At 41.1% G+C, this 27,127-nt stretch overlaps 1 protein-coding gene across 1 annotated transcript in view; it reads right to left on the minus strand.

The window, feature by feature from the left end:
* Positions 1-27,127, minus strand: part of PTPRT (protein tyrosine phosphatase receptor type T) — a 339,432-nt gene that overhangs the window by 97,826 nt on the left and 214,479 nt on the right. The window contains exons 9-10 of the mRNA XM_075721369.1: positions 20,862-21,063; positions 17,317-17,419 (exon numbers count right to left, since the gene is read on the minus strand). Coding sequence (XP_075577484.1) covers positions 17,317-17,419; positions 20,862-21,063 — 305 coding nt within the window. The remainder of the gene's footprint in view (positions 1-17,316; positions 17,420-20,861; positions 21,064-27,127) is intronic.

Raw genomic sequence — 27,127 nt, forward strand, 5'->3', positions numbered from 1 at the left:
ATTTGCCACATGCCTTCTAACCTAAAAAAATGCTTGGTTTCTATTTTATCCAGTCCAAACACTTGCCTTTTCTAGTTACAGAAAATGTTTCCTTTATGTGTATATATATATATAAAAATAGATATTAATCTTCTTTCAGCCTAGACAGAGGCCAAGGGTTCCCTCTTCTGGCTCCCTCGCCCTAGAGTGTCCAGCGGCTGACTCTCATTCTCTTGGTTATCCCACTTGCAAGCCACGAGCCTGTACACTTTTCTGTCCTCGGAGAAGGGGAAGCTCCCAGGGACATGAATTGCCAAGATAACTGAACTGTTTTCCTAATCATCAGAGAACTTATTTACCTTTGAAGACATTCTTAGTTTTCTCCCTTGACAGTTCTAATGTATGCTCCACCAGTATAGGCACTCTTTAATATCACGAGAAAAATTTTGATACATATAGAACCTAATAACAGACACTCTTTTGCCTGTATTTTTTCCATTTTTGCTTTCCTACTTAGCCATTAACACACTTCTTCCTTTCATGGGGATAACTCACTCTTTTAATGACCTGAAATTTTACTTTTAATGTTTATTCTTTGGAATAAATTGAGGTACCTCTGGAAGCACAATGGTACGTTCATGCGCATTCAACTCAAACGTAATAGATGTCCCATTGGTGCTCAGGTTAAAACCCCATTAATCTCCCGCTTGAATACTGTCTCCTTTTCTGTGAAACAAGTATCGGAGCTAGCGCTGCTGTCATTGTTCCCTCTGTCTAAAACACTGACTCTGGTGAAACTTAGGAAGACTGACCGACTGCTTTCCTGGCATTTTTTTCCTTTATGCCCCAGCTGACACAGCACGTTCACCTCTATGTGCTTTACCTGCACGACTTGGTGACCGTCATGCTTCAGCCTCACTCTTTTCTCTGAGTCTCAGTTATTTGGTAGTGGTCAAGTGGCTACCCTCAAGGGAAGTGGTCAAGTGGCCAAGAGCATGGCTGATTTCAAAGACTACTCTGGACTGAAGATTATCACTCTGAGAAATTGTTTCCTTATCAAATGATTACTCCGGGTCTCAGTTTCTGATATTCTGTTCCCACTGTTTTGATCTGGCTAGACGTTTCAGAAGTGCAGGAGTCACAATTCACCATTATAACACAGACCATTATAGTTTTGTTTTCTTGTTTCTTCTTTTCTGCCATATCTTTGTTTTTCAGGTCATGCTCTTTTCCACATGTTTTGTTTTTACCTAGGAGCAGAATTTTCCTGATTGCCTTCAGGGCATTTTCAGAGATCATCTTCTCTGCATTAACCAGCAAAGTGCTGCAAGGCACATCAAGTGCTTCCACTCCTACTACCATCAGCATGAAGACGCTCTCATAACTGTTTGCCTTTTCATTGGAGCAAAAAGCCAATGATCCTAGGTCGGAATGAAATTCCTGTGGGAATTCTGAGCAGCAAGCACGCAATTACTCACACTAAAGTTTGGCCAAACCATCTGCATTACTACAACAATTCTCAAAAGAGTAAAAGTAATTCAACTTTGCTCAGAAGACGATAACTTTCCGTGATACATTATGACCCTCAAGATTGCAGTTGGGCACTAACTCAAAATAAACTCGGAGAGTAGGATCTGCCCTTTTGGCCTGCAAAAGCACTTCAGCTGCAATCACATCTCTGTTTTGGTGCTGAGCAGGGTCAACCATTTGCAGCTTGTTATGACTGACAATTTTGTAATACACAGTGGTGAGATTACAACCAAGGGAAAGGAGGAGTACTTTTCCAAAAAGAAGTGCTAGAGAGAAGGAAAAAAAAGTGGGCAATGGAAATAAGGAGGAGATATCCAAACTATTCTGCTAGCTCTTATTCTGGCTACCAGCTAGGCAGTAACATGGACCTCCTGGGGCTCTTCCCCTCTCAAGCTTCAAATCCACTGCTTCCAGCCAGTATCAGCTAACACTGCCTTTCATAGCAGGCAATCAATACTTCAGTTGAAAATGCCCAGCTGGATAAAAGAAAATTTCAGTGTCATACGTTGAAATTACATTAAAAGAGACAACAAAAGCAGAGCATTAAAACTGCCAACACTATATAAAAACTTCAGTACCAATAAACTGAAAGATGATACGGTAAAACTAACTACTACATTTCAATTTTTAATATTCAGCCACATTTGCAAACACTGCAATCAAATCCACACATGTGCATGCTGCAGGGCAATAGAAGCAGGGGGTTTGCGTTCCTAGTGCTAAGCTACTCCAAGACACCTCACTGCAACCAAGTAATACCGAAGTCCCCAAAAATGACAGGAAAGGCCTGGTTTCCAAACATCCATAAGCTCTGCTCTCCAGAGAGCTCTCCAGGGATTCTCAAATCTGGGCTACTAACCAAACGCCTGACTTCCTAGAAGGCTGGGGCGCTGACTGCCCTGTTGTGCAGCTGCACAGCCTTATCAGGAAAGGAGGCCAAAACTGGGCTCCTTGATAAATTTCACAGGTCTTAGATAGATAAATCCACATTACTTTAATAGAAGCTTTTTAAAGTTTTTAACAGCTCCATTCTAAATCACTGATAAAAGCACCAGCCATAATGGTCGCCACGGCACAAATGTTGTCTGCAGAGGAAGAAAATGTGCTCTTATCATCATCTACAAGGTAATCTTTTAAATGATGAGCTCTCTATTCAGTGTGGAAGCACAAGTGTGGATAATCAACATTCCAAATCACAGCCCGTTTCTGTGCGACTGAGATCTCTCTGAGCGCTGTTAGATTTCTCCTTCCCCTGCTCTTGATTTCTTTTTGTGCTGCTGGCAGCACAATTTGAGGATGGACCAAGGAAGCGCTTGTCCACAAATCGAGCCATGTATTTAGACCAGACTCAAGTTCTGGATGTAGGACGTGCATGAATGTGGAGGGGAAAAGCCGAGTCAGAGCTTTCCATGAAGCATTCAACATCTGGTCGGTGCACTTTGGTATCCCAACATGATACTTACCAATACGGTGAGATCTTCACTATACCCCTGATAATGGCAGGGTATGAAAAGGAATGTAATTTCTTTGTAACCTTACAGTGATCCCCTCACCTGACTTATTAAAGCTTAAAAGAAACAATGCTTCCGCAGCTTAGTACCCCCTCTGGACCAATTTTGGTACTAAATTTTCTTAAACACATCATATAAAGATTTCATATATTTTCACTTAATTTTAATATTTAACACATAAATATATTATCAGCCATATATTATTTCCAATAATATTTTCTCCCGGGAAACAAAAATAAGTGGCAATTAGTACAGCCTGATCTTGCAGTGCATTTTTTAGCAGATTACTGTGAGCAGGTTTTGCGGTTCACCCTGCAGAGAACAGGAACTTCTCGTTTCTAGCTCAAAGGAATACATTACTTTCAGAATAACTGTTTGATAGGCTACAGGAAAGAAGATATTACCAAAGTGTAGAGGTTTCCTTGTTAATAGTTACTTTAATTCAAAGAATGAAGGACAAAAAGGGCAAATGAAGTAAGGATGGAAAAAACTTGCATCCAATAGCTGTGTCATCTCAGACTGAAGACATGTGGGACATAGCAGCCGACATGGAGCTGGACACTGAATTTCTATTCTTGCACCTATTCTATGGAGTTAACAGATTCAGCCCTTCTGAAAAGACTATCCAAACCCATGAAAATCAAACCCTAGCTTTTTTGTAATCCAGTTTTCCATTTAACTTATGATCCCATTACATTCGGTTGAGCCAATGTAAATATGTTTGTATATATCCATGAAGGTTCATCACCTTTATTCGGACAGCACGGTCCCATCTCCCAGGATACCAGAATGGGAGAGGGTGTGATGTGTTGCCTGACACCCACATTTACAATTCAGATTAGCTATTGAATGCACATATGCTTGTTTTATGGCCAAGTTGATTTCAGTGATGCAAACTGAGACAGAAGAGTAGCATCAACATCTTTATTTTCTCTTTCTTTAAGGTATCTAAATAAAAGCCTGAATTCTGCCACACAGGCAATAAGACATCAAATAATGGGAAATTTGAGGAAATACAATAGGGATGGAAGCTAGAAATATCCTATAAAAATCTACCAGTACTCTATAGGGCTTGCTCTGAAAAATAGTGAAATTAAACAGTAAATGAGATCCTTCTTATAGTGTGCCTCCAGCCTTCCCATGAACTTGCATAGAAGGGATTTTGTAAAAAATTCAACCAAAACCCACTAAACTCTAAAAAAGATTTATATAACATAAATTCTACTAAAATTTACGAGAACAAAAAGCATAACTGCCACAAAGCCTGATGCTGAGACTCGCGGTTCTGAGCACCCACTGCACCTACAGCACCGCTTTTCTTTGGCTATAATGGTGAATATTTCCTCACCAGGCTTCTCCTGCAATCCTGCAATCAAATGTTCAGGCATTCAGAATCGACTCTGCAGACAGTTTCCAACTTCATAAAGTTTTCTGGTTCAAACAGGTCGCAATATATTCCTGAGAATTGAGTTACCTACTTCACATGTTCTAAAATGTCACCCTTAATATCTTCAATACCACCTTTAATCAGAAGCTCTGAAACTAATCTACAAAACATAATGAACTGAGTTTCACAGCCACCTAGGTTGTACATACAGGACCCAGTGCACTGTTCTGCAATTTTCTGTCTATTTAAGAACGGATTCGAAACCCATTAAAATCAATTAAAGATTGCTACTATTCCCATTACGCTTTGGAACAGCTCCATGCAGAACACAATATGCTGAATTTAAGGTTAGCTTTCAATAAACATTTTTATGCAGAAAATAGGGGAAAAAAAGAGATTGTTCTGCAATGTCGTCTTCTGACATATGCTTGGCTATTTCAAAGATTCAAAAAGTAGCCCATTATGAATATTGGGCTGCACTGTCATCAATCAGCTTGTTCGCATCTGCAGAGCATTCACAAAAATAAAGCTTATAATAGTGATGCTACTCGAGGAAATAGTCTCTCATATTGCAAAGTTATTCACACCAGATCCTTCATTTTGAAGTTATTTTTGTGTGTTCTCTTAACGTTCATTTAAATTAAACAACTCTTCTATTACATTCACTGAAGTTGAAGAATACCAACAAAATATCCAAATTCAGCCAAATTTGTAAAAATGGCATAGAAAGAAGAGATGGTAAATACTGTCATTGCTATGAAAAAAACCTGCTGAGATAGAGCAAATACTAATGTAATCCATTTAATCAAGAAGGCTGGTAAGAGAGTCTCTTCACATTTTCTTCTACTCTCATATTCAGTTCAGTAGTCTACATTTACTACCAAGTCATTTTGTACCCTGAAATTCATGAAACAAAGGGCAGCGATTTCACACTTGGATAATGCTATTTGGAGTCAAGAGTTTTCACATGGGCATTCTTTTAGCGCTAAAATTTCAAGCTTTGTTAGATTTCTATAGTGATTGAAATGGGCTCTGGAAAAAGTAAGAAAGTTTAGATTGCATGCTTCCTGTACAGAAAAAGAGATATGGGCCCGTATTCTCCCCAACCAGTATCAGTCACTGTGATGAGATACCCGTGGGACAGGCGGTGATATCTATTTAAGGAATTGTGCACTGTGTCAAGCTTAAAAAAAAAAAAAGCAAAACCAAACAACATATTTGTATTTGTAGAAAAGCACCCTGCCAGCATCACTGTATCAAACACTGTCTTTGGCCGGAATACTTTGTCTGAAATTTCTTTGCAGTCATACCGTAGCATCACCTAAAATTCCCACAACTGACTAAAAAATGAAAAATCTATTAGAAAGTAGTGGGGTTTTTTGGTTTGGGGTTTTTTTTTGTTTTTTGGTTTTTTTTTTGTTAAAAAGAAGTGTTAATGTAATGTCAAATGTAATGTCACTTGGCCTCAGAGGCTAGGCGGGAAGACTTTTATCCTGGCAGACCTCTGAGGTACAACACATAATCACCCCACCGCTGCGGATATATAAACAGTGGCACGTAGAAAGTGCAATGAGTGACTTGCCCGGTATTCACACAGTATCACTTGTATGTAAACAAATCCCCACATTCTTGTCCAATATTCCTACTTCCACCCACCAGCCAATATGTCCTTCCTAATGCAGTCTGGAGTTTCCAGCCTGAACACATGCTAATCCGACAAAGTCTTTCAAAAAGGCAAAATAAAAAAAATTTCTACTTCTGGGCATGACTTGAGCTGTCACCTGCAGAGATGAAGAAGGAGCAGACAGCGCTGGGGAAAACGAGGTGTTCTGGAGACCGTCTCTTCCTTAAAACCGCACCACGCAGAAGACACAACGGATTGTCAAACTTCACGAACACCAGTAACAACGTTGTGCCACTAAGCAGGTGTAACGACAGCTTAAACAGCTGTGTGCATGTGTGCGCATCTAAATACCTCTGCGTGTGCACATACGTATGTGCACGTAAATATATGTATTAAAATCAGTGCTTCCAACCTCATAATGTTCCACTCACCATTACTCTTCTATGAGTGACTAATACCACGTCTTTCCAAGGAAGGACAGTTATTGAAAGACACCTAAAAGTGCAAATATTCCCATATAGTTCTGAGCAAGTCTAATCTTCGACGCAGTGTCTGCGCACAGCAAACAGAAACGTGGTAACATGCACAAAATGCAAGTAGTTGTCAAAAAGACAACTGTATTGACAGTCAGTATTTACTGACCAAAAAGAAGGATTTGTGTGCTTAAAAGCCCATTTTTCCCAGCTGTATCATTTGGTTTAATAAACGATGCTATCCATACTCACAAAATTACCTCCTCTCCATCCCCAGACCACCAGAACACTGCTACTGCATCTATTTACTTGTATTACATATGCATCATTCTCTTAACTGCTTTAAATTCTCCGAGTTTAATCGTTTTGGAAATAAAAATTTTAAAAAAGGAAGAAAAAAAAAAAAATAACCAGAGGGCATTTCAAAGCTCTGTGTTCCATTATCTCAACCATCTCCATAAGCCTGACCTGGCTTGCAACACAGATTAGACATAATAGCTGCTGTTCCCCAGCGGAACAGGCCCAGTCCCTATCTCGCCGGTTCGATGTTATTTTGTGCTGGCAGATTAAAGGTAATGAGTGCAGACAGACGTGGCTTTCACTGCAACAGGAGCTAATGTTAGTGGCTTCGGAGGTGTTTTTTCCCTCCTGAGCCACCTGCCATCTGTTTGATCTACCAAAAAAAAAAAAAAAAAAGAACAACCCTTTTTTGTTAACGTCGCTTAGCATTAAACAGGCATCGCTGACTGAAGTCTTGTCGTCATCCTCAGTGATCGCTGCTTTAAGACCAGAAGGAAGTTTCAAGGACAAGAAGAGCCAAAGCGGTTCTTGAGCAAAAGCTGCAGAGTGAGGAGAGACTCTGACACACCCTCACCGGGGCTGTCCAACACCCTCGGCCACGTCCTTCGTAAAAGCGGTGGCTTGGCCAAGGGGATGGGTATATTTCATAGAATCATAGAATCATAGAATCGTTTAGGTTGGAAAAGACCTTTAAGATCATCCAGTCCAACCATTAACCCACACTACCAAGTCTACTCTAAGCCAATCAAGGGTAGACTAGACTAAACCATGTCCCGAAGTACCACATCTACCCATTTTTTGAACACTTCCAGGGATGGGGACTCCACCACCTCTCTGCGCAGCCTCTTCCAGTGCTTGACCACCCTTTCCGTAAAGAAATTTTTCCTAATTTCCAACCTAAACCTCCCCTGGTGCAGTTTAAGCCCATTTCCTCTTGTCCTATCGCTAACTACGTGGGAGAAGAGACCAACACCCACCTCACTACAACCTCCTGTCAGGTAGTTGTAGAGAGCGATAAGGTCTCCCCTCAGCCTCCTCTTCTCTTTTTGCACATATTCTTAGGCAGAATTAATTTGGGTATTTCCAATGGCTTCCATGAAATTAGATCCATTTGGATGCAGAAATAATCTAGTTTGTATTTCAAAGCTTTCTCTCCCTTTTCCACAATCATAGCTACCAGACTGGGGAGGTAAAACCCACACATAAGAACCTGATGAGAGAACACCAGAAAAATATTTTTGCTGGTTTTATGTGTGTTTGATTTTTTAAAACTAAAAGGCTAAGAAAAACACAAGACAGATAGGGGGAACCTGCTCTGTTTCTAACCTCAGGAGAAACTTCATTACTAGACAAGGCCCATATGGCCAGATAACAGTCTATTCACAGCTATATCATCAATGTACAGTAGAAAAGATGAGCTCTCCTGGGTAAGGATAATATAGATTTTCAGCACTGAAGCTGCAGGAATTTCAGCCAGATTCTTTCCACCACTTTGCGCTTTTCAGAAAGTGCAAAGTGGTCATGCCTTCGACACCAGGAAGAGGTCTTAAGTGGTACCTTCACTACAGTATCTCCTACCCTGGAACAAAGGAAAATTGAGGAGGAAGGAAGTGGAGGAGGAGAGTCCCAACGGCGAGGACTTCTCCGCATCAATTTGCAGCTGATCTGTCATCCCCTGTAAACACCTCATACCTCCACCATAGCGGGAACGGGGCAGATTTAAACATCGGGAGCTTGTACCTGATAATCCTGTACTTCACCAACCTCCCTTCAAAGTGAAGCATATTTTTGATGCAAGAGAAAACATGAAATCTAGGGTGTGTCCTTTGGCAGAAAAAAAAAAAAGAATCAACCTGCATGAAGATCAGCTCCTGCAGTGACTTAGGGATGTGTCAAGGTGGGCGCTGAGGGAAGTCAGCATTGACTCCTCTTCTGTTTTGCTGCTTGACCTTCCCACCAAAAATACTGCGTGCTCTGCCTCTCTCCTCACCTTCCTCTTTTGCACCATGACTACTTTTAATTAAACCAGTCCTATTTCCCCTTCCTTTTGCACAGTAAGCAAATCCCTCACCATCTCCTAGCTCTGCCTTTCGCTTTGGAAAAGCGCTGTGCAAGGAGAACTGAAATTATAGAGAGGCAGAATAGCATCATGGCTGCAGAGGTTTATTCTTCTGAATTGTCTGGCTGCATTTATGATAATCCCTTCATTCCATCTGCAGCCCACGCACTGGTGCAGCAACCCCCTTTTCTAGTTCCAAGAAATTATGCATTCATTATGGAGGAAATTAACACCTCAAAGCAAACTATAATTAGGAATTCTTCAATTCGGTTTATGCTTTTTCAATTAGGCCCTCTATAATTTTAATCACGGGAGCATTAACATGTTTCCGGAATTTATATACCTGTAGTATAATTAAATCCTGAAATGCCTTAGTCTGCAACAGCAAAGCAGAGCTTACTCATCTTCCCTTTCATTGCGTTTTTGCGTTGTTATAGACGCATTGAGGGGCACCTGGTAGCGTAAACATTGCCGCCACATGCAAGAGAAAAGAGCCCACTTGTCCTCTGCACTCCTGGTAGAGGGACTGCTGGCTGGATAAAGCTTGTGCACTGCTTCCGAGGGGTGGACATTTGCCAGGGACTTGTGCCCAGACTCATCCCATCTCATTTTAAGTACCTTAAGGAGCTGCTTCAATTAGGTAAATCATCCTCTGCGGTCCTCAGAAAGAGCCAAGCTCCTTTCTGTGGGCTGCTCCGACCTTGAGTAGCTGTGGTCAGGCTCAGTTCATCCCATCAAAGGGTCTGATCCAAGGGCTCTCACAGGCAAAAGGAGGCTTGGCCGTATGCCTCAAGAAATTCAGAGTTTCTAATTTTTAAAATCTTTTATGCAGTTTGCTATTATCCTTTTATTCTGAGATACAAGGAAGGGGCATATTGGCTCTGGGAGCTGTGAAGCAAAGAAAAGTCTTGGAAAAAGAAACCTTCAACTGGCAACCATGGGTATTTTCTCCTGTTCCCTTGTCTTACTGGTTGACAGCTTGATGTGAGAAAATGGCCATCAATTTGTGATTCTCAGCTTAAAGTTCAGACTTCATTAACCTTTTGATTGCTGGAATTTAATCTGACAGTTTACGTGGACAGCATAAAAGATTTATGCAAAAACATTCACTGCCCCACTCTCAGTATCCTCAGGCCTTCATAAAACTAAAAAGTGTTAGCAAAAGCTTCACTGTAGAGCTAATAAAATGCTGCTTGACACAAAAGAATTGGCTCTATGCGTAATTCAATTGTTAAAATATTATCATTAAAATATATGCAAATTTTATGGCTTTCCTCTCCCATTTCTGTCAACTGCCAAAGCTCTCTGTGGAATGGTAAGACACAGCAGGTCATCCAGGCTCAGAGAACGGCTGTGTTTCTGCTGGCTGATAAAAGGGCAAAGGCAGTTTTATGACCTTTTAAGAGACAGTATTCTCAGATGAACAGTGTGCTGATCCACTAAGAAAATGCATTTCCTGTACCAGATGAGACAATTGACCCAAAATGCCCCTTACCCTCGCCTTTTAGGGCCAACATCTGACTCTTCAGGGGGAACTAAAAAAACATTGAAACACCCATTCAACTAATAATGCCATGCTACATAAAGACTAAACATTCCTTCCTGACACTTACGGTTGTCACCTTGCATCCTGATGCATCCCTGTATCTCCATTATGCTTCTCTCCTGATACAGTAGGCAAAGGACTTCTAAGATCCAGAATAACTTCAGGTACCACTGTAGTCACCACGTAGGCTCTAAACCCACCCCTTCAACGACTCCAGCTGAAATGGAAGTGCTTCCAGTGCTCACCAGGGTTTGGACACACTGATGAGGTCAAGCCTGCAAATGCTTACTGTGCAACTCTGTTCTGTTCCTTTGTGGTATAATAAATGATGCTGATCCACGCAGCTGCCATTTTTCCATGCCTTTCACCCAAATTCTCATTTTCGTTCCCTCTCTCACATTGACACATAGTTAAAGAAAAAGCAGATCTGGTTTACCTTTAAGAGGAAAGAAACTCGCTCATTTAGGAGGAAAGAAACTCGCTCATTTACCTTCAAACTTTTTCCTAAATTAAAGGCAGAATGCCATGCAGGAGAAACGCAGCTTGAATGATTTCAGAACAATATCCCTGAGGTATATTATAGGAGATGTTAATTAATACAGATAATGAGGCTTATGATATCAGAAGCCTAGATTGATAATCTCATTCCTCATTAGATACTACAAAATTAAAAGATCTAATGTGATGACTGTTTGCCCTGTATTCAATCAGCCAAGTCATGTGATGCATACATTTGAATATGAGTTTAGAAAAAGCAGGCCAGGAGTTTTATTTTCCAGGTATTTATAACATGCCTATCAATGCAACTGAACTTTCAGAATTACCAAGGGCACGATCATTTGTTATGCTCCCCATAGCTTTCACCATTAGAACCTTTTTTATTGTTTCACTGATCCTTGACTCCAGTCTTTATTTTCAAGCACAAGGTACGCTGCGTGGGAGTTTTAAGAACAGGAAATTGCCACCCTTTCTTGGCATTAATGAATTAATTATCAACATAAATGCCTGAGGCAAGCTCATGTGATGCCACTAAGAAGTTGCAAAGCAGCAAGATGAAGAGCATTGCTCCTTATATAGCTATGGAGATCAATACACCAAACCACCATCTATAAAACAAACAAAAACCCCAGCAAATTTTGCAAGTTTATAGCTTCTTGTCTCATTCCTCCTCCACCACAGAATCATGGTCACTAGGCTTGCAAACCACTCCCTCATAAGGACAGAAAGAACTACTGTGTGTTAAAAACAAAATCAAAATAAGGATGCTACTGAGAGGGATATAGGAAAGGTAAGCTCAGGATGATGTCCTGGTTTCGGCTGGGATAGAGTTCATTTTCTTCCTAGTAGCTGGCACAATGCTGTGTTTTGGATTTAGTATGAGAATAATGCTGATAACACACCGATGGTTTAGTTGTTGCTCAGTACTGCTTATGCCAGTCAAGGACTTTTCAGCTTCCCCTGCTCTGCCAGGGGCACAAGAAGCTGGGAGGGGGCACGGCCAGGCCAGCTGACCCAAACTGGCCCAAGGGCTATCCCACACCATACGACTTCGTGCCCAGTACATATAAGCTGTGGGGAGTTGGCCGGGGGGCAGCGATCGCTGCTCGGGAACTGGCTGGGCGTCAGTCAGCGGGTGGTGAGCGACTGCATTGTGCATCACTTACTTTGTACGTTCTTTTATCATTATTACTGTTTTCCCTTCCTTTTCTGTCCTATTAAACTGTCTTTATCTCAACCCACAAATTTTACTTTTTTTTTCCCAATTCTCTCCCCCATCCTATTGAGGAGGGAGAGAGTAAGCGAACGGCTGTCTGGTGTTTAGCTGCCTGCTGGGTTAAACCACAACAGATGAACAGATGATGACTGAAATCACAAGAAGAGAAAGAATTATCTGGAGATTAAAGTTATAGCCTATGGCTCCAGAGATTCTCAATTTCTACTTTGTCGCAGACTGAAATGGAAGGCAAATTTTGTCTAGTCAAAGTCTCAGCTCTCCAACATAAAATGGAAGCAATACCACTCCCCTTTGTCACAGGAAATTTTCATTTGTTACTATACGTAGGAATACGTAAGTACCCAGATGCATCGTATGGGATTGTTTGCTTGGAGAATAGCTTGAGCATAAAACCAGAAAAAAACACTGTTCTTAGGTGTTGTGTTAAATAACACTACAACTGTTTTCTCTTAATTCGTTTAGCATCATGTAGACCAAAAATATTCCCTTTATTTCACGCCTGGGAGACCAAGAATCAGCTGATAATACCCAAGAGTAACATGGGGCTTGTTCCATATAAATTAATTTATCCTACTGGCTGGCTGTTGATATGAAAATATTAGTTTCACCTTTGCTCAGTACTTCTAAATCTATTTAAAATATTTAAACTCTCATTCTCCTATTTAAATTTACTTATTTCTTTTAAGATGTACATTAATAAACTAACCTATCCTTCCTCACCATCGAAGTGATTACAAGTATCCGACCACTGAACACATACACAATAAATAACTCCTACCTGAGTATATTTCTCCAGGATCACTTACACATGGTACTTACACTGCATACATAGATATATTTTTTATATATATTCTCCCCCACAAATAGATATACATATGCATAAAGGCAAGTGCAAAGATTGAATACCTTTGTTCTAATAATACTGTTCTTTAGCACAGTGCAGGGGTCAGGTGCCTAAAGACCGTCCTGTACCCGCGTGCTGGCAGACACACAAAAGAACATCACAGATTATTTACCGATACAGCTCAGGGAACTGCAGGAAGCTAGGGAGATTAAATCCATCTTTTTTCCAACAAAAAAGTTCTGTATTGTCTGAAACCCCCCAAAATAATTGCAGAGTCTTCTCTAACATCCTTCCACAGTGTCCTACAGCTCCAATATGCAGAGCAGCATATCAACAAGGCAATCACACCTAAGAGGAGCATTTCTTTAAACTCTGAAATCCTCAAAACTAATGCATGCTCTGGAAATTTTACTTTCTTCATAACAGTAGTATAGGTAGATTGATAGAACCAACTGCAGGTTAATAAACCAGATGGACTTTCAAATATCCAACACACAAAGAGCAGCCCACTGGACATGTCATGTAGATAAAATCCCTCACAGTGGTATTTTCAAGCAGTGAATGGGATATAAATTCTAAAATAGAGGACTAAAGATGTCATATGTGAATAATCTATGAAGGACTGACTCAGCCCTCCTGACAATAACAGATTCAAAAGGCAGAATTATCCTCAAAATCACATTGGAGATTTTCAGGAAAGAGTTGAGGAGTAAAGATTGGGAACACTTGCGTTCTTCTTTCCTCCTCTGAATCTATTATAGATGAATGTCAGTCTTCAGCAAATCAATCATAGCACCATTCACGGGCTTTAGATTGATATAAGAACACCTAAAAGTTATTTTTAAAGGGCAATGTGGAGTCAAGCTCTGCAGGTTATACCATGGAAAATAAAGGCCAGAATGAAATGCCTATGCCATGAGGGAGAATATTTATGCCTGCTGATGCTTCATCCTTCTTTTGGCAATAGGACAAAATAGATGAAAGAATATCTAAGTTTATATTATTTCTATTAGTTCATATGAAAGTGTCTTTATTGTTATCTATAGATCGTTAACAATGCTGAGTTCATGATCATTATTTTTATAAACAACCTCATTTAAGTTATTTATCATGAGCACTGGGGAACATCAGAAATATCTTAATGTTGAAAGTGACTTTGGATTTGGTGTACTTGCATTTCAGATGATTGAAGATACAATGAATCTTATTTGAAATATTCTACAATATTACTCTAAAAATGATCTTGCAGACCATACTCCATCTGTATGCTGCTCAGCCTACAGCAGAATGAAATGACACACGACAAAGTCACATATCTTATGTATAGATACTAGTTTACAGTCACACCCCCACATGTACTCCAACTCGCCATCCCCAGCATATAAGAGGAAATATTAAGAATAATTACTGTAGAGACATTTTTTTTCATCTTCACGGTTTGGGAGGACTGTAATAAAAACCTGGGGCACTGCAGAGCAGAAACTGGCTGCCTGGAGAGCTGTCAGGTTGATGAGATGAGGCGCCAACCTATTCCTGCACAGTGAAAGACCTGAATATCAGGTTTTATAAGAAGATGTGAGGAAAATCTATTTCAGCCTACTTTCAAGTACCTTTTCAGAATCATCTCAGGCAGGCTGGGATATGAAAGGTGAGCATGCAAAGTGGAAGGGATCTAGGAAAGTATGGTCATATCTACGAGGAGGCCAGGAGAACCAGCATCCTACCAGCACGCTGCATCATGCGGGATCCCCTCCAGCGACCTCCGCCCCAGCTCGCTGCTGGGCACGGAGATTTCGCACAGTCATTTGTCTCAAACCTGTGTTTTCTCTAATGCCTTGGGTAACCGAACAGAGGATGGCATCAGACTAAGAGGAGCTCTAAGTCACTTAAGTTTGTATCAGAATTTTAAAGCATTTGTCATATTTAAGAGATGAATGGAAAATATGATACTTGTGAAGGAGAAATAAAATGCACACGCACAAAAGGTAGAAGAACTAACCATACAGCAACAAAGAGGATATACTGGATCTCAGCTCAGCTTGAATATGAAAAAAACACTGAGGAGGAAAAAACCACCTCATTCTTGCGTGTTGATAGTGTCACAAGCAGTTCACAGTATGTTATTCTTCTAATCTGCTGGGTGCTGTTGAGGCCTCCGAGGGAGTGATACCTGCTTTTGGATATGGTATTGTGAGAGAATTTACACAAATTGGAGTGTGCAGAACAGACTGAAAGAAAAGGGAAGAGGTTGGGAAAATCTAAGGTTGAAATAATTGGATTTGTTGAGGCTAGACTAAGAACAGTCTATATGGTCATAGAGAAAAAGGTATTCACACATTCGGAGGCTGTCATAGTTAATAAAAAGCTAAAACTCTCCCCAAGACCGCCCCCCTCCCCGCTCCTGCCATCCATTCTGGTTTTCATACACACATCTGTAAGTCAATGAAATGGGCTCATAATAGGAAGTAATCTTATCACTTAGATGTGGCATGTAAATATTGCGCTCTCTGCAAATGTGTGTATAATAGACTACAATGCAATTAAAGAAACCAGATCGAAAATTTATAAAAATCTCTACCGATTTTTTTATAACAGACACATTTGCTGGAAAAGACATTCACTGAATGCAGCTGAAGTATAGTAAATTGACTTCGAGAAAAATCACAAGATTTTCAATAAAAAGACAAAATAGCAACACTCTTAAGACAGCAGGTGGTAAAACGAGATACAGGAATGTTCCCCCATATAAAGAAATAAAACAAAACAGAGCTGTGTGATTTTACTGCTCTTTTCCAGCAGAAAAACATCCCCAAAGAACTCAGAAAATAGGCTCCTAAATTCACTCATACGGAGTACCAGAGATTGAAAGGGGAACTTTAAAATACATTACTCGGAAAAACTAGAAAGGGATGGTGCTAAGACTTAAAGAGCAGATTTTTTTGCTTGAGAGTATCAATGCAGTTTGGGGGACATCGGGTGACATAGGGTGGCCCAGCAATTGGTACAGGATATTTCATTAAATCAAGTAGTATACGTCTGAGCAATTTGCTCGTGAATACTTAGTGGGACGTCCTTCAAAAGCACTAAGAACCGGTCAGTGGGGCATAGAAACCCAAGTCACTTTTGAAAGAAGGGACTACGGGTTTTTAAAATACCACCCATAGGGAAAATTTCAAAAGTCTCTTGTGAAAACTGGAGGTAAAAGCCTTAAGGGCCTACAGGGAGGTAAGGGCTGCTGGATACCGCTGCAAAGCAGTATCCAGTATTTTTATCATAAGCGATTCTAATTCCTGCTCTCAGCTGAGCAGACTGGCAGGATGATTGACCAGCTGGTACTTCTGCCAGCGACAGATAAGGCAGTGCCGGCTCGGAAGGGAAGTTTGTTCTTCTGTGCTGGTGCTTTTCACCACGTACAAACTCACCTAGACAACAGAGCAATGCCGTACAGACCTCTCTAAGTTGTGTTTCTACAGCCAGGGAGAGATCTGCAGTCGAGTTGCATCTAGGGACATGGTTTAGTGGGCCTTGGCAGTGTTAGGTTGACAGCTGGACTCGATGATCTGAAAGGTCTTTTCCAACCCAAATGATTGTATGGCTCTATGATTTCAACATGTCATCGTTAAAAGCAGGACCCAGCTCAGGGACGGCCAGAAATGTGTTCTGCAAGGTCCTCACTCTGTTCCACGGGTGCCTGGGCAGCTCCCTGCCCCTAAATCCTCTACTCTGCCAGGGGAAGTTGTGCTGGCCTACAACTGGCAAAGCCTCGCTAAGCCAGAGTTCATCTTTTCTGAACTAGATCGCTACTCCACAACCAGCCCAGGAGCAGTAGCTGGATTATAATATAAAGATGTGAGGCGTGTGGTTAGATCCAGAATCTGAACAAATGCATCCGCAAGCATTAAAGATAGTTTGGGCACCCATACGATAATTACAAAAAGGCCTTGTCCCTCACAGAAGAGAGGGCAGGAGACGGAGGCCTGAAAGCCGCCTCCACCTTTGCGTGGCGATGCTCAATTCACAGCGCCGGAGTACACAGCCGCACGTACTGAAACTCCAGTGCTGCAAAGGCATCTGAAGCGATGCTGAAAGGGTAATAACCCCGTGCAATGCTATCAGTAATCCTTCCTGGAGGTTAACAGCGGGAGGCAAGTAGGTTGAAGCGTTTTATAAAAGGAGGCTGTGAAAGGCAGAATCAACAGCAGAGTTGGCCTTTCAGTCAGCGTTCGCTTTCAGCAGCTACATTATCAGATGAGAATGAGAGAGGCGTGAGTGAAGCCTGGGGAGGAAAGAAAAGGGAGAACTGTGAAAAGAGAAGACAAAACACCTACCTGACAGGTGCTCCCCGGGACTGAGCGGGCTTCAGCATAACAGTGATGGTAGTGTCAGTCTCATTGAGGGGGGAGTCCGTGTCGTATTCTGGCATCGATGGTGCTACAGCAGAACAAAGAGCAACACGTTAGTTCCACACCAGTTACTGCCTTCGGTAGTGATGGCAACGTAATATTAACATTTCTTGGAGACCGTTTAACATTTCTCAAATGAAACATCAAAATACTTCCCGATGTTATGACCAAAATTGTCAAATCTACTTAAATATTTGTACATGCTTTTCCTGGTAAAATTAAACAGGAATCGGACACCCAAATCTTCAAGCTGGCTTTGAAAATCCTGTCTTGCATTTTTAAGACTTAGTAATCTTTGAGATGGGATCACTCCTTCATTTTTAAAGGTGAGGAAAGAAAACTGCATGGACATTATGAAAGACCACTTAGGATGAGTGAATCGGTGGCAGAGCTAAAAACAGCACCCAGGAAACCTGGCTCCTGCTCACGGGTCTGCTCATTGGATTAGACCTCCCACATCTTAGACAAAGTTTTTAATTGATTAGCTGGACGGTGTGTCATGAAGCATGAAAGATGAAAAGAGAGGAGCACAAATTAGCAAGGTTACTTTAGCACTCAAACCCGTGACATTTTACCCCAGTGCTCTAGCGATGTTGAATCAACAGGCAGCTGCATGGCTTCCAACGGCACGCCCAGGCAGCACCCAGCCGGGGTAACCCCATCGCTTCGCCGACGTGTCCCCCAAAGCAATACAGAAAACCACTGAATAGTCACACTTGGCAAAGTCTAATTTCTACTTCTGCTTTGTTATCTTCTATTCGGATCATTACATGCAAGTAGGATGGCTGTCCTTAGGAAACATATTTTACTTATTATGTTTACTCTTCCTTCCCCAACAGCAGACAACTGTTTCGGACAATTTTTACTGTGGATGAACTGAAGAGATCACGAGATCAGGGCAGCATTAAATTTATTCCAAAGATGCAAGTTTTGTGGAAAAATCTTTAAAGTATAAAGCAAACAGAAGAATGCACACAAATAGTTCATCTGTAACTCACAAGGGCAAGCTGCATTGCGGGGAGTCCCATATTTAATCCTCTCACAATGATTTCTGCCGTAATCCTGTTTACAATCAGGATTTTTATCTAAATGCCCAAAAACTGTCAAGAGTGGTGGTTGCTATTATCAGCTCAGCTACCGACTTCCCTGTCAATAAGCTGGCAATGAGTTCAGAATGAATGCCAATTCCTTAACGAGGATTTCTCTGAAGAAGGTGCTCTGCATCAAGGGGAAGCAGTGTGAGTCGTTTAAAGAAGATGCATGACACCAGCAGTCTTCTACAGAAGAGATCACCGTAGCTGCTGGAGGTGCCACGGCAAGAATCGTTCAGCACCTGCTCTGGCCAGAGGGGACGGTGCCGCAGCGCAAGGCAGTGCTACAGAAAGCTTGCAGGGCCAATTTGGGCACCAGAAACGGGCTGGGCTCTGCCTTTGCAGGCTCCATCATCCTGCTTTGAAGCAGCTAAGTGCCTAGCAGCAGTGCTGCCCTGGGGCCACAAAATGGTTTCGGGTACGTTAGCTAGCTCGGATGTCTCCTTCTGGCAGCGCATGAGACCTGTTTAGTTATCTTCCCCGGAAAACACTGCACCTGCCACAGTGATTTTACAACCTGACTTTCAGACACCATATAGTGAAGGAGGAAATGCAAGAAACATAGGTCTTGGCAGTACTAGCTAATGGTATTGAGTGTAATTCAGCGATCAGAGTCTGTATTAGTCACAAGACACTGAAATAAGATATAGTAGTTTTCTTGTGTACTCAACACAGAACAGTTGTGTAGTACCTCAATAAAACTACAATTGGCGGTGATGTCTCTAAAATAGCAAGCACTGCTCATCAGTTTAATGCCTATTTTGCAAGATCCCAGTCCTGCCCAAAGAGAAGTCCTCAGGAATTCTGCCATTTAATTGTGATTAAGACATACACAAAAGTGTCCACCCATATAAACATATACACTCACACATTGCTACAGCACAGATGTCTTTTCATTTTAAAATATATATTAAAAAAAAATTTCAGTTTAAAATATATATAGTCTTACAAGGACATTCCAGTCAATGCAAAAATCCTTCTTCTTCCTACTAACCTTGGGCCTGCCTCTCAGAGCAAGTTTAACAGTAATTTCCAAATTACATGGATAGGACTGACCGTGCAATGAGATAATCTAATGTCTAATCTAACTACACTAATGCCTGCACGGAGTCTGTGTCTACCTATTGTGAACCAGATGTTTGGAAGATGGAGGGGGGGAAAAAAAAAAAAGATAAACCAAGCTCAGTGTGCATACAGTTAATAATCATGCAGGCTTCTAACACAATTTGAGCACTCACTGAATAATAAAACGCAAAGAAACTGAATCAGAGGGAAAAAGCACTACCATTACTGTGCTATTTTATTTCTCTGGTCACAAGTGAATAGAGTGCATGCCGTGCCTTCCCTTCACAGCAGGGCTGCATAAACCCTAACAGTCCACGGAGCTGTTAAGACAGTTAATGGCTTTACTTCAAGTGGTTGAGACACAGGCTTCGGCACTGAATGTTAAGGGTTCAAACCCTGCTGACGGCTAGTGGAGGGAACGGATACATTTTACTTCCTTAAAATTTACACTGTCACTTCATGCTAACAACTTATTTTTATTAACCAATTTTGAAATAGGGCAATGGAAAATATGCACTGTTGTGCACTTTTTTTCTGTGGCATCCAGCCATAATTTCAAGCATTGCAAGTGTCCTGAATGTCCCAAACATTTATTTTGGCTTTACTGAAAAAACAGTTAAGGTATTCCAAAAAATGACAGTTTTAAACTGTGTTAGAGAACCTATTTTAGTGCTATCAATTAAATGTTAAAATTAAAGTCTACATGTCTGCCCAATAACATCTCTACCATCCCTTTATCCACCTTTTTTTCTGATAGCTAGCCTGTTTCCTTTTTTTCTAGACACATGCACCTTCTCTTTGCAACGCCTCCTTATTTTAGTTCTTTTCATATACTTGTCTGCCTACCTCAAGCCCTCCCTCTGCCCTTACTCAGAAAAAAAAAAAAAAAAACCAAACCCCAAACATAAAAACAGCTTTCCTCCTTTATTTTTAGTCTCCTTGCACTATTAATTCAATTACTTCATTACATCCATTTTGGTGCAATCTGAAAATAAAAGCCACATTATTGAAGGAGCTTCCCCAGCCACGCAGATAATACTAACAATTATTACAGGGATAGTTCATTTGTAGAACTAATGAAGGTTCTCATTTAAAATGCTCCATAAAGATATTCATGGATATTTAAGATATCCACAAATTAACCACTGCATTTGTAACCCGAACAAACACAGATACTGTATTTTAGAAATTTTCCCTATGAAACTTGTAGAGGAGACACTAAGCTGAATACCTTTTTATTGTTTTATGCATCAGCTGCGGGTCTAAAGAACAAAGCCCTAGAAAGCTCTTTTTTCTTCTTCTCCAAAGCAATACCTGAAATCTTAGTTGCAATCCGTGTTGTGATGGGTGGCCCAAAGCCCTTGACTGTGCTGGCTTTGATGGTGAATGAATACGTAGTCCCTGGGTATAATCCTACAAAGAGGTGATGTGTTTCATTCCTTAGTTTGAAGACTTTCCCTCTTTGGCTGGACAGGTCAGCACTGGGATCCAGAGACCCAACGGCCTTGTATGTAATCTGCAAATGAAGAACAAGGAAAGTAAGGTGATAAGGGGCCTTCTGCACCTGGCCTTTCTCTGCTCCCCTATTTTGCCATCTCTTGAGGCTAGACATGGAAAATACAAGGACAGATATTATTTCAGTATTTCTAGTGAGGGGTTCTGTATTTGGATGCTGGCAAACAAACATGACAATTTTTCCAAGGCTTTACTTAGGAAAAAACTAATTTCTTCTCTCCACTAAAACCTCAGCATGTGCTGATTTACAACAAAAGATGCAAAGAATTGCTTTTTGTTCCGAGTCGCAGAACTTCTGCAGCCAAACCAGAGCGCACAGCACGACCGGCAGAATTTTCATTAGAATTTCCCACACAATCCCCACAGCATACAAAAACTTTTGGTGCAAACACGGATACATTTTCCATCAAGTATTTTTTCCTTCTGGCAAATGGGCTTCTCAAAAGGCCACTGAAAACAATGGGAGCCTTTTACTGATAACAAAAGTTTTGGAAGTCTTTTCCTGTGCTAAAGAGAATACGCTGAAATGAAATGTTGAAATGAAACGGTGTGTTTCAATGAAATAAATATCACCAAGCCTTTAGACAAAAGCCCTTCTCTTCTTTGAGCTTGTAAGCCAGCTTCTGATATCATTTCCCTCCCCCTGTTTTTAGCCTCAGTTTGCAGGTTTACACGTGGGTACCATGCCTGGTTTTTGCCTGAGAGAATAAGTCAGCAGGGTTACAGACCTGGAGAGCTGTTCATGAATACACCCGCTGCTGGTGCTAACACACCTGTAAAGGAATCCAAGCTGAAAGCACACCTTTGAAATTCTGCTCCAGCCCCATTATGCTTACCCATGGCAACCCTGTTGATACACAGACACTTGCAAGTAAAACTCATGACTTATTTACCAGCCAATTCCTTCCCTGCGTTCCAAATTCAATCCAAAGGCAGCTCAATTTCAACTGAGCTGTCAATATAATATAACGTGCTCCACTGCTCTCCTAACCTTTCCTGATATTACGGGATCCTCGCTTATTTGTAATGAAACACTATGAATAAATCAATGTATGTTAATACACAAAGTCTTCAATTTTTTATGAAGGACTCCACAAGAATCTAATTCCCAGCTTTGCTGAAAGAGCCTTTGAAAATTTCTAAGTTGCTTGCTTTATGACAGGAGGAAAATGTCGCATTTGGAGGAAAAATAAATGTACAATGTTTAAAAAGGGGGGCTTTAATAATGACAGGATAAATAAGGAGACAGAGGCTGATGCTACTGACACCAGAGAAGGGTGTGAGTGTGTGAATCCTATTACTTGGACAGAGAAGAACAATTTAGACAGAGCTGACACCCCAGGCGAGGCAGCATAAGAGGGAAGGGCCGTGAATTACACCCAGGCCCACAGAGCAGCGAGAAACTACAAAAGCAGACCTCTTAAAGGAACTATAATTAAACAGCTTGCAGGTGATTTCATTGAAAACCTACTAATTTTTCCAGGAATTACAACCTGGTTTTAATTTTTTATTACTTGCCAGAAACCTGAGAGAGAGAGATATTTTTTAAAAAGTCACTCATTTATTAAAAAAACAGTCTTTCTTTTTTCTGTTGACTATAACAGAGAATATGTGAACAAGGGACCTTAAAACAGCCTGGGTCAATCACAAGAAGCAAAGGAGGACAAAACTATACTTGAGAGAGCACGTCCACGATTTGAGATTGTAGTGTGGGTCAAATTTCAGAAAGACTGCTCACTCAAATCAGACTTCAGTATTTCCCAAAACATTTTTTTAGGATATACAAACTACAGTAAAGAGAGATTTCATGGCATAGCCGAATCGCGAGATTATTGTTTCTGCAGCAGACTCTTTATTCCAATAGGTATGAACCCTGTTAAACCAGGTGACGTGCAGACATTCAGAGAAAGCAATCCTTGTCCCCAAAAGATAACATTTAACTTTAATACACAAACAGTACCTGGATGCAACACAGAGAACAGGAAAACAAGAGTACCAAATTGCGCATGTCGTCCAGTTTCATTCAGTCCGTAAGCAGAAATATTTAAGGGAGCGGTAAGCAGAGTGGTGTCAGCAGACACAGCTAGTTACCAGCTTACCGCTCTCACCAGTTAGTCTCGACCTCTTCTCTGCTTTCCACAAGAAGAGCTCTGAGTGACTCGAGCGGCGAGGCAAGCACCTCCGGGCACTGCCAGCAGAGCCTACGGGCTGCGTGCCCACCTCCGCTGATGACTTTCATCACAATGACGATAAGCTGATGTTCTCTGAGTCTCTGTTTTGCCATGTATAAAATGAGGGCTACTACTCTCCTCTACACAAACGTTTTTGTGGTTGAGGGATTCTGTGGATTTCTGTAATTGCTGAGTGTTGCTGGTTAAGCAGCAAAACCACAGGTGAAACCAGATGAAGTAGCCCTAAAACCAGAGCCCTCTATTTGGAAAAGGAGGCAAATTCTCTTCCAGCTCAGAAAAAAAAGGACCATTTTCCCTTCCCACTACGGTATCTGCTGTTTCTTAGATATTAGTGCTACCCCAAGTGTGGATTAATGTGAGAGCTCTGTCTCAGCCTGCTCCCCTGTGGGCCTCCAGTACAGCGAGAGCAGCTCCAGCTGCAGCTCCAGCGACAGCTCCTGGTGCCAGCAGTCTCCTGGAGTGCCCGCTGCCTGCTCCCTCCTGACCTGGCACACATCCACGCTGTTCAAGCCACAGGCTCCCTATCCCGCTCGGCAACATTTCTCATAGCCAGGATCATCTCCATTTACTGAAGTTGTTGGTATTTCCTCCCTGGAATATCTAAAAAGCGCTACGCAGGATGTGTCTGTGTGTATGCACGTCTCTGTGTCGGGGGATTTCTCCTATAGAAAGAAAAGATGCCGTAGCGTATCACTTAGATGTTGGTTTTCATGTAAGACACTAAGAAGTTGCCACTCTTCTCCTTAATTATTTAAACTAAAAGTTCTGAAGGAAGAGAAATTTCAGAGAATCAGACACTGAAAAAAATTCAAGAAGAAAATGGAAATTTCCAGCTCTGGAGTAATTTATAAATGCACAGAAACATGTCTGGAGAAGAAATACGGTACTTTCCTAGGATAAGAAGGATGCTGAAAAAACCACCTGCTCTTCTAGTTGGTATGCTGAGTATTTATCTTAATTTCTTGTTCCAAGTGTCAAACCATTTCATTACAAAACAAACAAGAGATTCTAATCTAGAAAATGAGATGACTCAATCACTAAAAAGCAGCTGTTCTAAATTATTTTAAAAGAATCTATTTTAACAACAAGCCATATCATATAATAATTCACTATTCTAAAAAAAAAGGAAACAATAATATTAATCTAAACTTTTAAAAACCTAGACAGAAAGCAAACAAGAAAATACTCAAAAATATATTTAAGAATTTCACTCTGATTGAAAATATTGGGTTTTATTCTGATGCAGAATAAATGCAAATACAAAGACGAGGAAATTTCTCACAAGACTGAACCTCTATGTTTTTTAACCAGCTCCCTGGTTATCTCCTGCACAGCAGGCAGCTGTCGGAAGTTGAAAGTTGTCTTTCCCCTGCAAACTAGAATGGTTGTCCAGAGTTTGCATATGTAAGGTAGAGTATACATATCGGCTCCAGGGCAACTTGATGGTCCCAAGGAAAAGATTTAGTGGCCAACACTGCTATGGGTCTAAACACAGCAAACACCGGTGTAGGCTAAAATACAGTAAAAGCAAGAAATATACATTCATAAATCCTAAATCTTCCTTGGAACCTCCTTCACTGGGTTAATGAAACGGTTCTTAAACTGAAGCAACAACAGCAGTAAAGTTGAAGTAATCAGAAGGTCGGAAGTCGGATGGCATAGGAACTCAGAAGGATAAAGAATAGCCACATTCCCACCAGAACAGGAGCAACGAAACACCGAGCCCAGCATCCGCCCAGCTGGACAGGAATCATTTACTCGTGAGGTGCACAGACAATTCAAGTCCCTGGTCAACTGTGCAAAATTTGGCTATATGAGTCCAAATTTTTTGTAAAGTGTAAAACACGTCAACAGTACAAGTTCAAGTCTACTGGAAACTACCAGAAAAGGCTTTACATACTTAACTTCCAAGTGTTCAGTGATATATAATTGCTGTGATAGACTACGGAGAACAAAATAAAACCAGAGCAGTGTGAGAAATGGGATGGTTAGCGAGTTCACCCCTTGTTGTTATTCAAGCAGACATCCAATATACGCCAGTGCGCTCTCAGTCCCCGTTAACCAGAAGCACCGCCTCTTATTCCATCCTCCGCTCTGTTTTTTATCCATTTTAAAAGTTCAGAGTATTAACTCCTTGAAATCTCTGAGCAAATGCTATGTTAACCACCACAAAGATGAAGGTATGATATTGAGAGCGTACGCACAGCTCTTTTCTCCTTCACAGAGCCTAATTTAACACAATTTTCGAGGGAATGTGAATGCTTTGCTAACTGTCATCATCTGTGACTGTAAAACTTCTATTCCAATACGAGGACTTATAAAACTTTCATTGCGAAGGGAAAGACCATAGCGGAGGTATTAACTAAAGTACAAAGCACAAGGCTATTTTCCAATGCAAATCTTTCTTTGAAGGAAAAAAACATAATAAAAAAGAATAAGAAAGAATAAGAAAGCCCCAGCCTTAACCCACTTGGATTTCACCATACCCCACAAGTGTATGGGCAACTGTGTGTCCACACAAGCAAAATGAGATTGCGATACTGGAATATATTATTATGCGGCTTCATTGGGCGTATCTTTCGGCCTAAGTATCAGCCACAGACCGGAGCGCAAAACTCTGCAAGGACCTTCACACTCTGCCCAAGAAGTTGAATTAACATTCAGCAGTTCATCCTGCACTTCAGCAGTCACCCTGTGTCCAGTGCCCGGGTGCTCGCCGAATCTCTATACCATGCTTAGTAAATGCAGACAGTAACACAAGTCTGGTGAATTTTACTCCATCTTCGCATAGTGGAGGCAGGGGGGCCTTTGTCCTGTGCTTTTTTTAATAACAATATCAGTAAGTGTAGTTGAAAACTGGAGGTTAAAAAAAAATCCCTGTAGAAAAAAGGGTACATATTATTAAAAATGTGGTAATTAAACAGTGAAACGGACCGTCGAGCGATGTGATAAATTACCCTTCGGGTTTAGACATTCCTTCGGAAGAATGTATTATGGCACGATCATGAGGCCCTAAGTTTAATACAAGAACAAATTGTGATAAAGATCTCATCACTTCATTGTAATGGTCCTTCTTGCCCTCCACTACTGAAATCCTTTGGGAACTCTCCACGGCTGTTCAGATTCCCTTTAATCCTCTTAAATAAATAAATTAACAAGACAGAATATTCTGCTCAAATCACGGCTGATGTATCCATTTAGCCTTCCCATGCATTTGATACATTCGAGTAAGCTTTCACACTGATGAATAACTGAGTTGTCAGGATTTCATGTGTTCATAACCTTAAAACTGAGGGCAGCAAACTCTAATGTCTCAGGATTGAGAGCTTGCCAGTCAAGGCAAAAAAATATGCTCATATGTTTCTTTTCCCAGCAATTGATCCCAGTATACACACCACTTTATCTTATATCTTTTGTCATATAGAATTAATCAAGCACAGCGAGCAGAATTTTGCTCTCTACAGCCATATTCACCATCAAACATCAGGACCTTAAGCTTCCCCCCTGATTTTAGCAATTGCAGCCTGTTTGAATGCAAATGGTGGGTACCGCTGTTAAACAAACACTTCTTTGTAGATACATTATGCAACCTCATATCTATTTTCCATTTTAGTGACAGCCTGCAGAGCGGGTTGGGGAAGGCATCTGAAACTTATAAATCCATTACGTTATCCCCTACGTTCCCACTGACGTTCTATGTCCGTGTTTATAAAGCAGCCCATTCTGCCTCTCCATACCCCTCATACGACATGCAGTCCCTAACTTCTGGGCATGCTTTGGAGCTGACAGGTAGCCACGATACATATATATAATTCGCTCCCCCGCTTTTCAGTTAGTAATGCCTCAAGACTGAAACCATCTCTTGCCATGGAC

Source organism: Pelecanus crispus, chromosome 14, assembly GCF_030463565.1.
Source record: "Pelecanus crispus isolate bPelCri1 chromosome 14, bPelCri1.pri, whole genome shotgun sequence".
Taxonomy (NCBI): Eukaryota; Metazoa; Chordata; class Aves; order Pelecaniformes; family Pelecanidae; genus Pelecanus; species Pelecanus crispus.